At 44.6% G+C, this 16,514-nt stretch overlaps 2 protein-coding genes across 2 annotated transcripts in view; one reads left to right on the top strand and one right to left on the bottom strand.

The window, feature by feature from the left end:
• Window positions 1-16,514, top strand: part of LOC100296695 (X antigen family member 5) — a 265,171-nt gene that overhangs the window by 112,393 nt on the left and 136,264 nt on the right. The gene's annotated exons all lie outside the window — the stretch shown is intronic.
• Window positions 2,574-15,423, bottom strand: LOC132344744 (uncharacterized). Its single transcript, XM_059884396.1, has 2 exons — window positions 13,733-15,423; window positions 2,574-3,148 (listed from the first exon to the last, which is right to left on the bottom strand). The coding sequence occupies exons 1-2, from the start codon at window positions 14,420-14,422 to the stop codon at window positions 3,092-3,094; spliced, it is 747 nt and encodes a 248-aa protein (XP_059740379.1). The 5' UTR covers window positions 14,423-15,423; the 3' UTR covers window positions 2,574-3,091.

Here is a 16,514-nt window from a genome sequence, read left to right as displayed (position 1 = left end):
TCTGTACTACTTAACATGATTTTCTCAAAAATAAACTTGTGTTAAGAGAAAACATCAAATGGTAAGGTACTCACAACCACAGGTTCATCCAGCTTGGGCGATCCTGATCTATAGGTCCCAATGTTGATGCCACTTGCCCACTGATATTTCTCCCGGAAAGTAGAATATTGTGATTTAAAAAATGTATTTAAGAGCAGAGCTATATTTCATCACTTTTATGACCATATGTTGACTTATTTTTTTTAATGTGAAAATACTTTCAAAAGAAAATTCTGGTTAAGTTAGAGTGTACATGCATTCCAATTACACCAAATACAGTTGCTTGCAAAGCCATTTTTGTCTTTGCTATGCTGGCAGAGAAATCACCTTAAGGTACACAGGAAGGCTGAATTTTTGTGAGGAAGTTTGATTTCACAACAGAATTCTCCATCATGAAGATATTTAGTGAAATACTGCTAGGAATTTAAAAAATTCAGGACTACTGCTCATGTCACACTCCTATTCACCAGACCTATTTCCCCCAACTCCCTTGGAATTCAGTTGGAACACGAAGAAAGGCTCAGTCTTTACAGCCTGACTATGGGGATTTTCTCAGTGTCTGTGGCTGAGGTGAGTCTGCATGCAGAGCAACTGGTCCACTTCTCTCTTGGCACCTTACCACAAAACTCGTGATACATATGTATTATATGATTGTATGCTATGTATTATATGATTTCATGTCAATGGATTTCTGGAAAAGGCACAACTATAGGCAGAGAAATATGTCTGTGGTTGTCAGGGTATAGGAGTGGAGGAAGGAGTCTGAAAGGAAATAGCCCAAGGGAGCATTTTCAAACCAATGGGACGTTTTCTACATTTTTATTGTGCTGGCATTTACACAATGGTATGACTTCCCTGGTGTCTCAGACGGTTAAGCGTCTGTCTACAATGCGGGAGACCCGGGTTCGATCCCTGGGTCGGGAAGTTCCCTGGAGAAGGAAATGGCAATCCACTCCAGTACTATTGCCTGGAAAATCCCATGGACAAAGGAGCCTGGTAAGCTACAGTCCATGGGGTCGAAAAGAGTCGGACACGACTGAGCGATCTTCACCGTAATGCATATGTCAAAACTCAACAAACGGTAATGCTTTAAAGCATTGACTTCTGTTGTATATAAATTATATCTTAATACTTCTCACTTTTCTAAAAAAGGAAAAGGATCTTTTAAGTATGAAAATACTGGTTATTGTATCCATCTAGACCTTGAGCTCATAAACATAAAAATCTTATTTGAAATTCTTCCCAGACTCGGCCAACTTCCAGGATTCCCCATGACACCTTTGTACCCTTATGACAGGACACAGAAACTTGGTCTTAACCACGTTTACAATTCCCTCTCCTTCACCTCAAGTCAATATTCTTGCTGAGTTCTGTCCATTCTACTTCAAAAATGTCTAATGCATCGACTTTTTCCCATGACCACCACATCTCCTCTAGTCCAAAGCCCCCCTCCATTTAATAGTCAACCCCCTTCTAACGGGTCTCTCACATCCACTCAGGGTGCCTGTCTCCCTCTCACCACCCTCTCCCTCCCTCTCTTACAGTTGCACAACTGTTCATGACTTTCTAGATAAAGGCTACTGTCCTACATAAGAAGTTGAAGGTATGGTCTAGCCCTTGCCCAGCTTGCTAACATCATGGAAAGTAGAGAATTCCCTTTTTGTCTCTCTTATTGGGCTTCATTCATACCCTCCAATTTCTCAAGCTTAGATTGTCCCATATTTCTGAAGCCTCCAGTTAGTAGACTCCTTCAAGCTAGGCTTCAACAGTATATGGAACGAGAACTTCCAGATATACAAGTTGGTTTTGAAGAGGCAGAGAAACAATAGATAAAAGTGCAACCTTCATTTGATCATGCGGAAAGCAAGGGAATTCCAGAAACACATCTACTTCTGCTTCATTGACTAGACTACCTCAAGGCCTCTGACTGTGTGGATCACAAAAAACTGTGGAAAATTCTTAGAGATGGGAGTACCAGACTAGCGGACCTGTCTACTGAGAAACCTGTATGAGGGTTAAGAAGTAACAGTTAGAATAAAACATGGAACAACAGACTGGCTCAAAATTGGGAAAGGACTAAGACAAGGTGGTATAGTGTCACTCTGCTTATTCAACTTACATGCAGAGCACATCATGGGAAATGATGGGCTGGATGACTCACAAGCTGGAATCAAGGTTGCTGGCAGAAATATCAACAAGCTCAGATATGCAGATCATACCACTTTAATGGCAGAAACTGAAGAGGAACTAAAGAACTTCTTGCTGCGGGTAAAAGAGGAGGATGAAAAGGCTGGCTTAAAACTCAACATTCAAAAATATAAGATTATGGCATCTACTCCTATCATTTCACAGAAAACAGAAGCGGGGAAGTGGATACACAGACAGATTGAATTTTGGAGGCTCCAAAATCTCTGTGGATGGTGATTGCTGCCATGTAATTAAGACACTTGATCCTTGGAAGAACAGCTATGACAAAGATAGTATGCATGCAAGCTCATTGCTTCAGTCGTGTCTGACTCTTTATGACTCCACAGACCGTAGCCTGCCAGGTGCCTCTGTCCATGGGATTCTCCAGGAGAGAATACCTTAGTGGATTGCCATGCCCTCCTCCCATGGGGCATGGCAGGGCATCTTCCCAACCCAGGGGTGAAACCCATGACTCCTGCATCCCATGCATTGCAGGAAGGTTTTGTTTTTTTTTTTTTGCCAATGTATTCATGTTTTAATTGAAGGATAATTGCTTTACAGAATTTTGTTGTTTTCTGTCAAACATCAACAAGCATCAGCCATAGATACATACCGGGGTCCAGACCCAGCAGGATCCAGGGATTCCCTCAGGAGGATGGCGTCGGTGATAAGGAAAGTAAAGAGGAGAGAAAGAGGCTTGATCTTCCTTGATCTACACAGAAAGCCAATAAAGCCTCTTGACATGGAACTTGCTCTGTTCACGGAGGCCGCAGGCACCCCTTGGTGGGGTGAGGATGCAGGACGCCCCCTCCCAGGTGAAGATGCAGGGCGCCTTCCTGCATCTGGTCTTAGATCTGATCAGGTCTTAGAAGCCCAAGCAAAATAGTGAACTCAGAGAGCCCCTGGGCCCCAAGGAGTCATCCTGAAAGAAGAAGAGAGAGATAATGAAAGAAAAGGAAAGAAAGAAAGAATGACACAGGGAGACCAAGCTTCAGTGAGCAAGGCCCATAACTTTGTTTTCAAAAGGAACTTTTATACCTTGACTTGTACATAGAGGGAAATGAAAAATGCAAAGTCATGCAGAGTCAGCCCAAACATTACATCTGTCTTGTCTTTATCGAAACCAGGATTTTTTCTGCATACCTTTCCCATAAACAATGTTGTGTACATTATCTTCTGGCCTTGGAGGCCTGTGGACATTTTATGACCCTTTTTTGATAAGGGCTGCTCAACCGGAAAACTTATTTTCTGGTTTGAAAATTATAATTTTTATAATTATATAAAAAATTATAAATATTTATATTTCTAATCTATGTCAGCCTCAGAAAGTGCTAAACAGAGTTACATTCTCACGGAGCAAAGCTGCAGTGAGTTACAACAAAGAAAGAACCAATTAGCTCAAAGGTCTGATGTGGTTAATTCCAAGGCTGCTGCTTGTTTTCCTACATTCCAACTATGCTAACCAATGCACTCCCAGGTGCACAATGGATAAGGGATGTGGGCACTTGGCAGCAAACATTGGCCCAACAATGAAGCCCTTTACCAGTACTATTTTAATAATTTTTCACCCCTTAAAGGACTCTATGCTCATTAGGACTTTTAGAATGTTTTGGCTTCCCATGCCTTTCAAGGTTGGGGAGTTGTGAATAATCATGTGTGTTAATTGCAAGAGTATGGATAAACCTGTCATGCAACGTCAACAGAGGGGTTTGAATTGAAACACTCCTATCATGCCCAGGAGACTTATGAACTGAAGCCCTAAGTGACTTTTTCCAGAGAAAGGTGGTCGGGGACAGCCCCCTGTTAATGTCAGAAGAGTTGGTGAAAGGCACAAAATAGTAAGACAGACAGATTCTGGTTTGGGGGTAGATGCTCGAGCAGGTCCAGGGGGTCCCTCGAGTCCTGATCCACCTTGCTCGTCAGGTCTCTTCCCCATGACCTTGTTATGGGTGGGATCTCCCATGCTGGCTCCTGGCAGATACACCCATGCAGGCGGATTCTTTACCACTGAGCCACCAGGGAAGCCTATGTCAAACCTAGACAGCATAGTATAAAGCAGAGACATCACTTTGCCAACAAAGGTCCATATAGTCAAAACTATGGCTTTTTCAGTAGTCATGTACAGACGTGTGAGTTCGATCATTAAGAAGGCTGAGTGACAAAGAATTGACGCTTTCAGTTTGTGGTGCTGGAGAAGACACTTGAGAATCCCTCAGACCACAAGGATATCAAAACAGCCAATCCTAAAGGAAACCAACTGTGAACATTCACTGGCAGGGCCGATGCTGAAGTGGAAGCTCCAATACTTTAGCCACCTGATGGGAACAGACGACTCACAGGAAAAGACCCTGATACTGGTGATCAGGATGGGAAGCGTAAAGCAAGTTATGCCCTGGTGACTGCTGAACAGGTTTTAGAAGCAAAATCTCTCCCCCAGGGAACCAGTGCTCAGTTAGCGGAACTTATGGCTTTGACCCGAGCTCTAGAGTTAAGCGAAGGGCAGCGAGCAAATATCTACACTGATTCTAAGTATGCTTATTTGACTTTACATGCTCATGCTGCAATATGGAAAGAAAAACAGTTTAAAAGGGCAACAGGAGAACCTATTTAGCATTTATTTCAGAGAGATCCAGAGACTTTTTACGACTATACATTGTCCTAAAGGAGTAGCTGTTAGGCATTGCAAAGGGCACAGCAGGGATGGGAGTAAAGTAGCTGAAGGTAATCACCTGGCTGATTGTCAAGCCAGAAAAGTGGCACTTTAGGAAACCCCTTCACTGCAGATGCCTTTGATCTGGACAGGTCCTGTGGAACAGGAAAAACCGCAATATACTGAGGAAGAATTAGAAAGATATGTGAAAAGAGGAGCAAAGATTACTGATAAAGGATGGCTACAGTCTGAGGATGGACGATTAACAATTCCTGAAAAGACTCAATGGAAAATTCTTAAGGGTTTACACCACAGTTTCATTGAGATGTAGAGAGTACTTACCAGATAGCTTCTCATTTGTTTGAAGGTAAAAATGTAGTGAAAACTTTAAAGGACATTATCAAAAGATGTGAGGTTTGTCAGAAAAATAACCCAAAGACTGAAAAGCTAGCAAAATCTGGATTACAATGAAGTGGAAAATATCCTGGAGAAGACTGGGAAATTGATTTTATTCATATGCCAAAAGCTAAGGGATATTCTTGCTCACAAGTTTGGGTGGATACTTTTCCTGGATGGATTGAGGCTTTTCCCTGTTGCAGTGAACAGGCTAAGGAAGTTATAAGAATTTTAATCCATGAAATTATCCCCAGGTTTGTGCTGCCATGGAGGCTTCAGAGTGACAATGGCACCACCTTTGAAGCTGCTCTAACTCAGGGGGTGTCTAAAGCTCTAGGAATAGAAGCTCACTTACACTGTTCCTGGAGACCCCAATCCTCAGGAAAGGTTGAAACAGCTAACGACATTATCAAAAGACATCTGTGCACATTAACTCAAGAGACACAGGACAATTGGATTAAAGTTCTACCCATAGTTTTAATGAGGGCTGGGACTGCCCCCCAAAAGGAGGGATTGCCCCCCTTTTAATGTATTTATAGGAAGGCCTTTATATGCAAGGACATTGTTATAGACGCTGAAGCCTTAGGATTAACTAATTATGTAACTCAGCTCTCAATTTTTCAGCAGACATTAATGGAATTCCAGCAGGTGACTCCTGACCCAGCCTCTGCGTTAAGCAAGCCTCTATCTGAGCCAGGAACAGAGGTCCTGATAAAAACACTGGGATCTGGGGGCCAATCCCTCGAACCCCTCTGGGAAGGCCCTTACCAGGTTATACTTCTTCTCCCACAGCCGTCAAAGTGCCAGGAATAGATTCATGGGTGCATCACACTCAAGTTAAGAGGTGGCATCCTGACCAGAACTAAGTCACGTCATTTTATGTCTTTACTTTCTATGCTCTGACTTTGTACTTTTCAGATGGCCCTGATAATCTATGTGAGCCTACATCTGCTGACTCCAAAAATGCTGAGTTTGCCATTTGATCCTCAAAACAATGCCTTCCTATCCTGGGCTCACTCCTATGCTGCATTCCACAATCTGTCTAACTGCTGGGTCTGCAGAGTGCTCCCCTCTTCATCAGTGGAAGGCTTCCCATGGTGGACATCTCCACTTCAAGGAAAAGACTTTCTCCAACTCTGTGAATACCTTCGACAACAATCGTATGTGATGCCTCTTCTTAATCTGATGACATCTAACAACCCTAAGATGGACTGGTGCAACACTTTGTACTTTAATTATGGACATAATGTGGCTTTTAATTTTGATTATACATTGTCTTGTTTTAATGACTATTTCACTACACAGAAGGTAAATGGGTCTAGATCTAGTGGCTTTTTACCTGACGTTTATCAAATATGGGATGATGGAGGTCATATGGCTAACTCCTGAAAAAGGACGTCTAATGTCTACTGCCCATATATGCTGGGGACAAATAGAGCCATCCCCAGAAGTTAGCCAACAACTTAATTGTAATGATTGGAAACAACTGGGACTTTTGCCTCAGGAAATATGCAAGGTAATCATTCCCGTATTTTCCAACCCCAGTTCAGGTCCTCCCTTTGCCTGGCCAGGCACTGATTGGGACTGGATATCTCAGTCACACTGGCTTGCTCCAAACGGTACCTACTGGATATGTGGCTCTTACCTATGGGCAAGGCTTCCCCCTGGCTGGATACGGAGATGCACCCAAGGTCTAGCTTTTACTCACGGCTTTATATTTCCAGAGCTTCCAGAAAAGCCTGCTAATTTACCACACCTTACAACTCTGTGGGCAAGGTCTGTATTTCACTGGTATGATTTTTTGGCTGCAGTGTTTGTTCCCTCTCTGGGAACTACAGATATTCTGCTATGAGCGGATGCTTTGACTAATTTTACTCAACAGGCATTACAAGATTCTCAAAAAGCTATTTCAGCTCTTCAGTTCAGTTCAGTTCAGTTCAGTTGCTCAGTTGTGTCCAACTCTTTGCGACCCCATGAGTTGCAGGACACCAGGCCTCCCTGTCCATCACCATCTCCCATGGTTCACTCAAACTCACGTCCATGGAGTCGGTGATACCATCCAGCCATCTCATCCTCTGTCGTCCCCTTTTCCTCCTGCCCCCAATCCCTCCCAGCACCAGAGTTTCCAATGAGTCATCTTTTCCAATGAGTCAACTCTTCGCATGAGGTGGCCAAAGTACTGGAGTTTCAGCTTTAGCATCATTCCTTCCAAAGAACACCCAGGGCTGATCTCCTTTAGAATGGACTGGTTGTTAACACCCAAAAAAGATGTCCTTTTCATTATAGGGGACTGGAATGCAAAAGTAGGAAGTCAAGAAACACCTGGAGTAACAGGCAAATTTGGCCTTGGAATATGAAATGAAGCAGGGCAAATGCTAATAGAATTTTGCCAAGAGAACGCACTGGTCATAGCAAACACCCTCTTCCAACAACACAAGAGAAGACTCTACACATGGACATCACCAGATGGTCAACCCCGAAATCAGATTGATTATATTCTTTGCAGCCAAAGATGGAGAAGCTCTATACAGTCAGCAAAAGAAGACCGGGAGCAGACTGTGGCTCAGATCATGAGCTCCTTATTGCCACATTTCATCTCTTAATGCTGAACAAATACAAATTAGAAAGGTGGTTTTACAAAACAGATTGGCCTTAGATATTCTGACAGCTGCACGAGGAGGAAGTTGTGCCATTATTCATACCCAGTGCTGTACATATATACCTGATATGAGTACTAATGGTACTCATTTTACTAAACACATGAACAAGATGATTCAGGCCATGGATGCTCCTGAAGCCTCAATTGCCTCACTTTGGGAGATGTTAACTAGTTCCCCATGGTGGAAAACTATCTTGATTACAATAATTCTGATTGTTCTGTTTTTGCTGTTTGCTCCCTGCACCTGTAACTGTGTAGCTGGATTTGTTTCTAGCCACATGAAGGCTTTTAAGTTGCAAATGGTTGCTCAAACTCCTGCAACTGCTGCAGCTTCCTCCAACTACTACTTGTCAACAGAAATGACAACAGCTAGAATTGCCTTGGAATATACCATATGGCACATACTGTCCTGACAATTTCCCATGTCTTAACATGGTCAGTAGTCTACATTGCCCCGTGAAGTAGTTAAATTTACCCCAAGCTAGTGTTAACTCAGTGAAACTAAGCCATGCAGTGTGGGGCCACCCAACATGGGCGGGTCATGGTGGAGAGGTCTGACAGAATGTGGTCCACTGGAGAAGGGAATGGCAAACCACTTCAGTATTCTTGCCTTGAGAACCCCATAAACAGTATGAAAAGGCAAAATGATAGGATACTGAAAGAGGAACTCCCCAGATCATGAACTCCTTACTGCCAAATTCAGATTTAAATTGAAGAAAGTAGGGAAAACCACTAGACCATTCAGGCATGACCTAAATCAAATCCCATATGATTGTACAGTGAAAGTGAGAAATAGATTTACAGGACTAAATCTGATAGATAAGAGTGCCTGATGACGTATGGACGGAGGTTCGTGACATTGTACAGGAGACAGGGATCAAGACAATCCCCATAGAAAAGAAAAGCAAAAAAGCAAAATGGCTGTCTGAGGAGGCCTTATAAATAGCTCTGAAAAGAAGAGAAGAGAAAAGCAAAGGAGAAAAGGAAAGATATAAGCATCTGAATGCAGAGTTCCAAAGAATAACAAGGAGAGATAAGAAAGCCTTCCTGAGAGATCAATGCAAAGAAATAGAGGAAAACAACAGAATGGGAAAGACTAGAGATCTCTTCAAGAAAATTAGATATACCAAGGGAACATTTCATGCAAAGATGGGCTCGATAAAGGACAGAAATGGTATGGACCTAACAGAAGCAGAAGATATTAAGAAGAGGTGGCAAGAATACACAGAAAAACTGTACAAAAAAGATCTTCACGATCCAGATAATCACGATGGTGTGATCACTCACCTAGAGCCAGACATCCTGGAATGTGAAGTCAAGTGGGCCTTAGAAAGCATTACTACGAACAAAGCTAGTGGAGGTTATGGAATTACAGTTGAGCTATTTCAAATCCTGAAAGATGATGCTGTGAAAGTGCTACACTCAATATGCCAGCAAGTTTGGAAAACTCAGCAGTGGCCACAGGACTGGAAAAGGTCAGTTTTCATTCCAATCTCAAAGAAAGGCAATGTCAAAGTTGCTCAAACTACCACACAATTGCACTCATCTCACATGCTAGTAAAGTAATGCTCAAAATTCTCCAAGCCAGGCTTCAGCAATACGTGAACCGTGAACTTCCAGATGTTCAAGCTGGTTTTAGAAAAGGCAGAGGAACCAGAGATCAAATTGCCAACATCCGCTGGATCATCGAAAAACCAAGAGAGTAGCAGAAAACATTCTACTTCTGCTCTACTGACTATGCCAAAGCCTTTGACTGTGTGGATCACAATAAACTGTGGAAAATTCTGAAAGACATGGGAATACCAGACCACATGACCTGCCTCTCGAGAAACCTGTATGCAGGTCAGGAAGTAACAGTTAGAACTGGACATGGAACAACAGACTGGTTCCAAATAGGAAAAGGAGTACGTCAAGGCTGTATATTGTCACCCTGCATATTTAACTTCTGTGCAGAGTACATCATGAGAAATGCTGGGCTGGAAGAAGCATAAGCTGGAATTAAGATTGCTTGGAGAAATATCAATAACCTCAGATATGCAGATGACTCTACCCTTATGGCAGAAAGTGAAGAGGAACTAAAAAGCCTCTTGATGAAAGTGAAAGAGGAGAGTGAAAAAGTTGGCTTAAAGCTCAACATTCAGAAAACGAAGATCATGGCATCTGGTCCCATCACTTCATGAGAAAGAGATGAGGAAACAGTGCAAACAGTGTCAGACTATTTTTGGGGGCTCCAAAATAACTGCAGATGGTGATTGCAGTCATGAAATTAAAAGACGGTTACTCCTTGGAAGGAAAGCTATGACCAACCTAGATAGCATATTCAAAAGCAGAGACATTACTTGGCCAACAAAGGTCCATCTAGTCAAGGCTATGGTTTTTCCAGTAGTCATGTATGGATGTGAGAGTTGGACTGTGAAGAAAGCTGAGTGCCAAAGAATTGATGCTTTTGAACTGTGGTGTTGGAGAAGACTCTTGAGAGCCCCTTGGACTGCAAGGAGATCCAACCAGTCCATTCTAAAGGAGATCAGTCCTGGGTGTTCTTTGGAAGGAATGATGCTGAAGCTGTAACTCCAATACTTTGGCCACCTCATGCGAAGAGTTGACTCATTGGAAAAGACCCTGATGTTGGAAGGGATTGAGGGCAGGAGGAGAAGGAGACGACAGAGGATCAGATGGCTGGATGGCATAACTGACTCGACGGACGTGAGTCTGAGTGAACTGTGGGAGTTGGTGATGGACAGGGAGGCCTGGTGTGCTGTGATTGATGGGATCGCAAAGAGTCGGACACAACTGAGTGACTGAACTGAACTCAACTGAGTGTTTCCATGTGGTTAAACGGGGAATGAGGTACAGACGCACTACGTAACTTGTTCAGTGTCTCCAGCATTAAGGGAGCCAGAGGTCTGGATGCACTGTGGAAAACTGTGTGTTCTGTATTTATCAGTCAAGAGTAAGATCCAATGGCTGTGGCAAAATATATAGAATAACAGCTACCACATAACATAAATTGATCTTACATCATAGAAATGCACACTAAATAGAAATCTGATTTCTTCAGAAATCTTTCAAATGGAGGCTTGACAAGACTGGCATCAGGATGTTTTGTAGACACGATGGTCTCAGAGCCTCCTCAGAACAGCAGACAGCATGTCAGTGAGTCTCCTAGGCTGGTGGTCTTGGGTTTGTGCATCAGAGAAAGCAGGAAACCCCTGTCACATGCTCTCAATGGAGACAGACCCTGGCAGCAGGCAAAATCAGACCATGCCTCTGCTCTGGTAGTGCCTAGACAAGTTGTCCATGTTAATCAGAACTGAGGAATTCTTTTAAAAAGTGCAGATTCCATGATCTACACTCAGTGAATCTCACTCAGTGTGGCCACAACAGTGCCCTAGAATCTGTGAGATTTCACTACACTTGGGAAACTCTCAGGGACTTTATTAAACCCCTTTGGTAGTGAGATTGTCAGCAAAATAAGGAAAGTAGAGATCGGAACAGATATTAGAAAAAATATATAGATAATCAACAAAACCCAAAGCTGGCTCTTTCAAAAGGTCAATATGAATTCATAAGTTTCCACCAAGAAGAATAAAAAAAAAAGATAACTAAAGACAAAACTTACCACTTTCAGGAAAGAAATAGGTTACAGATGCGGATGACCACAAACTGTGGGAGAAACTGAAATAGCAGCACAAGGCCCCTTTTGATGAGAGCTACGTGCCAAACCCAGCACATCACAGGATTCCTGACATTCAGGAGCACGCCAAGTAGATTTCCATGCCAGGACTGTTGCATTTATTGTTCCTTCTGTCTGGAATGCTCTTCTCTTAGGTAACCCCACAGCCTGTTCCCCTTACTTCCTCCAGATCTCTGCTTACTTGCCATCTTTCAGGAAGTCTTTCCCTCATTATCTTGAATAAAACAATAACATCATACCTACATACACCGCTTCCCCTATCTAGCAATATCTTTCTTCATAGCGCCTGCCACCCTTGATTATTTACTGACCACCAAGTCTATGAAATGAGAGACTTGGTTGGTTTTGTCCTGTCCCAAACTCCTCCAATAGTGCTCAGGTCTATGGCAGGTGCTCAGAAAACATTTGCTGAAGTACAGTCTGGAGCCAGGCCCTTTACACACATTGCTAACATGCACAGGTACCCTCCAAGATGGGCACTGGCCCCACTGTATTAATTATGATATGAACTGAGATTTCAGGAGACAAGTGATACACTCAACAACACACAGTCAGCATGTCAGGTTCCAGGCTTCAGAATCATATCTGCCAGCTTCCAAATCCTCAGTTCCCGGACAGAGACCTCACAGCCAAGAACATAAGAGGTTTTATTTCTAACACAAAGACTCCAAACAGCTCATAGATACCCAGAGACACCAAAAAGAGCTCACTGAATCTCTGCACAGAGAGTGTACAACTCGAGACTCAGATCCTCAAACACAATGAAACCATAACCATACACACTGTGACAAAGACCCTCCAAACAGACCAAAGTCTTCCAGACAGAAACAAATGAGAATTGCACAGATACTTCACATCATGGAGACTGACTCCCAAACCACTGGGATGCTTACTGACCCAATACAAAACCCTCTAACAGAAAGACAGAAGTTTTAATAATAACTCAAGAACATCATGTAATCTTAAGATTAATTTCCCAGGCAAATGAAAAACTTGCAACCTGTGCATAGATCCCCAAGCAGCTGATAGTTTACACCTTTACACTGACCCATCCTTAAAGCAGCACAGAGGCATCACAGCTTGGAACGCAGAATCAAAAGCTCAGTGATCTCACATTCTGGGGTTCAGACGCCTACACAGAGATCTCTCACCCAGGGACTGAAAAGCCAGCAAGCTCCAAAGATGCACATCCCGGTATACAGGCACACATCCTAGAGGCTTTGTACTATGGCTCACAAAATCCACTCACATCAAATATCCCAACACTCAGAACCTTGCCAAAAGCCTCAAGAAGATCAAATGTACCCAAACAACACCTGTGTTGTCACACGAAGCAATACACAATCCCAAGCTGCCAGATACAGTTTATTCTCCAGGGAGAGACACCAAACTCAGAGACCTCTCCCTGGACATGAATTGCATGCATTTGTGTGAATGACCAGAGAAGGCACTGGCGACCCACTCCAGTACTCTTGCCTGGAAAACCCCGTGGACAGAGGAGCGTGGTAGGCTGCAGTCCATGGGGTCGCTAAGAGTCGGAGACGACTGAGCGACTTCACTTTCACTTTTCACTTTCATGGATTGGAGAAGGAAATGGCAACTCACTCCAGTGTTCTGGCCTGGAGAATTCTAGGGACGGGGAGTCTAGTGGGCTGCCATCTATGGGGTCGCACAGAGTCGGACACGATTGACGCGACTTAGCAGCAGCAGCTGTGTGAATGGCCGTGCACTGCCACACGATCCAGATTGAGCGAGAGCTAAACAAGAATGAAACGCTGTCACCATACACAACCAGCGACTGCGCCAAACCTCGCCACTAACCAGGGCAGCTATTCGACCCCTTTGGGAAAAGCAATAAGACTCGGAGGGAAATTGTATGCTCTGAAAAGTCGCGCACGCCAACGCAGGAGCACGTGTATACAGGCGCCTCTCGCCCTCAGTTCCTGTTCTACGACCACACTGCCTGCAATCACGCGGTGGCCAATCACTGCCCAGAACGCTTCCCTGACTCCACACCCAAACCGACAGCCAGTCTCTCGCTCTGTAGTCGTCCCACAAACGAAGGGGTGGAGTTGAAAAAGAGACGGAAAAAGTTTCCGCTTAATACCTGTGTCCACTCGGATTCAAAAGCAGTGGGAAGACGAAGAGGAGCGAGTGGGGATGGACCTAGTGGCGCCATGAGTGCCGCTGCTGGGAACTGTGGTCCATGCCCGACGCGGTGTAAGGGGACCCTCTCTGTTGTCACACGCCCTCTCCCAATGGTACCTTCCAGAGTGGGTGGTCTTTCCGCTACCCTCGGTGGTACATCCCAGGACAGAACTGTTTCATCTCGCGCGCCCCTTGCTGGTGGGATTGGGGAACAGCAGATATAGATGCCCGTGGACCATTCCAGGAGGATCCACAAAGGCCGGAAGGGCAAGGTTAGGGGGAAAACCCCACAGATTCCTGCAATTTGGGACTCAGAAAAAAGTCTCCGTAAACTGAAGATAACGTCTCTATGGGGATCACTGTCGTAACAGAGCATGGAAAACACTTTATCTTTGCTGGGCATTGTGATTGTTTGTGCTTTCCTGTTCAATACAAAATAGGTCTCATGGGGGAAAGCCAGCTGCAGTCCCCCAAGGGGCAGGATAGATAAAGCTTCAGACTGGAATCTGCAGGCCTGGTGTGGTAAAGCCCTCTTTCGCTCACTGCGAGTAATATGTGGAAGAGACAACAGGACCTTCCATTCTGTTAGGAAAGGGGTCAACGCCGAGGGAACCCAAGGACACCACCACGTAGGTGAGATAAAGACCATGGCTTTGTCACCATCTTGTCATCCCTGAATATGTTTCATAGCAGAATCCTCAGCCTGTCTAGCTATGCCTCTCTCAACAAATTTAAATTTGTTTGTTCATTCCATCATTCATTCATTCTCTCCAAAGTATGTGTCAAGCACAACTGTGTGTGTTAGGACAGAGAAAATCAACCTTTTCCTCATGGAGCTTACATTCTGTTGGGATCATGTGGTCCCCAAATACAAGTAATGTATCAGGTGTTTGTAAGTGCCGTGATTAAAATTAAATCGGGATACTGAAATAGAGAGAGGGGGTGATATTTAGAAAGAGTAGTCAGGGAAGTTCTAAGATTGTGACATTTGAGCAACAGCCTAGAGGAGATATGCCTATCAAAAGTATCCTAGACAGAGGTAAGGCCAGTGGAAAAGCTGGGGTGTAGAACCCTGTGTAGTGTGTATGAAAACAGTGAGGAGGGCAATGTGACAGGCACAGCATGATGGAGGGAGAGTGAAGAGATTGGGTGACAGAAGTGATGAGGGCCAGGTCCCTTGGGCCTTCTGGCCATTGGGAGGATTTGGACTTGAACCACAGGAGGGTTCTTATCAAAGAAGTCCCCAGGCTTCTTTCCGAGGCCCAGTTCGCACATGATTGCTGAGGAGCTCTTGGTTGATTTGAAGAAAAACCCTTCCCCACCCCTTCTTCAGCTGAGCATGACTTTCCTGGAATCCCCTATATTCAAGGGGAATGCCTCCTCCTGCTTCTAGTGAACATCCATGTCAACCGAAGGTATTCTCAGGAGAGACAGGGAAAGGACCATCTTGGTGTGACTGAAGGCACATTGAGTCTTACAAAGGCAAAGAGGCATGATATAAGAGGCATAGAGATGGCAGGGAGAAAGACAAAGATAGAGCATTAGACAGGGACGGAGAGACTACTTCTGGCAGCAACCTGTCCCCACTTAGTTAGCACCCACCTACAGGCCCCCAGCCCTGCTACTGGATGATGTACAGTACATTTTCCTTATAGGAGAAAAGAAGCTCCTCCGCTAGGACTCTCTCTAGGGAATGACTCAGTCGCCCATAGCCTGGGCCTTAATCATGCTCCCTTCATCCACATCAGGGGCCTCTGCCCATCAAGACAAGTACATGCTCCATTCCTGGGGAGGCTCATGCTGTACACAGGGTCCCTCACAACCTATCCTGCCCAGACTGCCCTCCTGCTGATCTCACTGCCAATGACTGATTTAATGGAGGAAAGAGAGGCAGGGATCTCTGCATTTGTGGTGGAGCCTCATGCAAATTGGTGAATGTGAGATTTCTCCCCAGCTGCTTGGAGGCTCACCTCTGTACCTTCCCCCCATCCCCAGGATGAACATCGATGGGTGTGTGATGGAGAGACACAGAGACATATCCTGACAGTGAGTCAGTCATAGGGTCCTTGTGGCCCTGTGCAAACGCCCCCCTCCCATACTACCTGGCCAGGGTTGTGCTGATTCTTCCCTGCCTCCTCCAAGGAGCCCAAGCTTACATGCAGTCTCTCCTCCTCATGAGCTGAGACCTTCCATCTGCCCTGGGCCTTGGGTGCCCATCTGCTATCAGTGCCCTCCTTGTTGTTGGCTGGACAGATGGACTGAGGGAGTGTGTGTACACAGTTTCTGTCACAGGGCCCCTATCAAGGGTGGTAGTCATATCAGCAAGTATTGTTCTTAACAGGATTATTACCTGGGCTTCTGTGCACTGTGCATTATTACCCTCTCTGAGAATGGGGCCCCAAGCTTTTATCTCTGTGCAGAGGCATGGTAGAAATCGTAGCAAATGTGACATCACAGGCCTGCTTCTATTCCCTGTTAGACTGGGGTCCATCCAGCCTTCCTCTTAAAACTATTCTCATGTGCAGATACATGAACATCTGAGAGGCCCAACCCTCTGGACAAAGGCCCCCGAAATAGTTCTGAGATTTCATGCCCTGGGACAGAGATGTGCAAACAGTTCAGACTGCTCATCCTGGACACCAACCCAAAACAGCTCTAATAGGTCACGCCTGAGGACACAGATGCACTCCAGCTCAGAAATGCCAACTGTGGCTTCAGATGAATTAGGATCCCTAAGAGAA

Source organism: Bos taurus, unplaced genomic scaffold (assembly GCF_002263795.3).
Source record: "Bos taurus isolate L1 Dominette 01449 registration number 42190680 breed Hereford unplaced genomic scaffold, ARS-UCD2.0 Leftover_ScbfJmS_1396, whole genome shotgun sequence".
In the NCBI taxonomy this organism is placed as follows: Eukaryota; Metazoa; Chordata; class Mammalia; order Artiodactyla; family Bovidae; genus Bos; species Bos taurus.
Note: the sequence above shows the minus strand (reverse complement) of the source record. Positions and strands in the feature narration are given on the sequence as shown.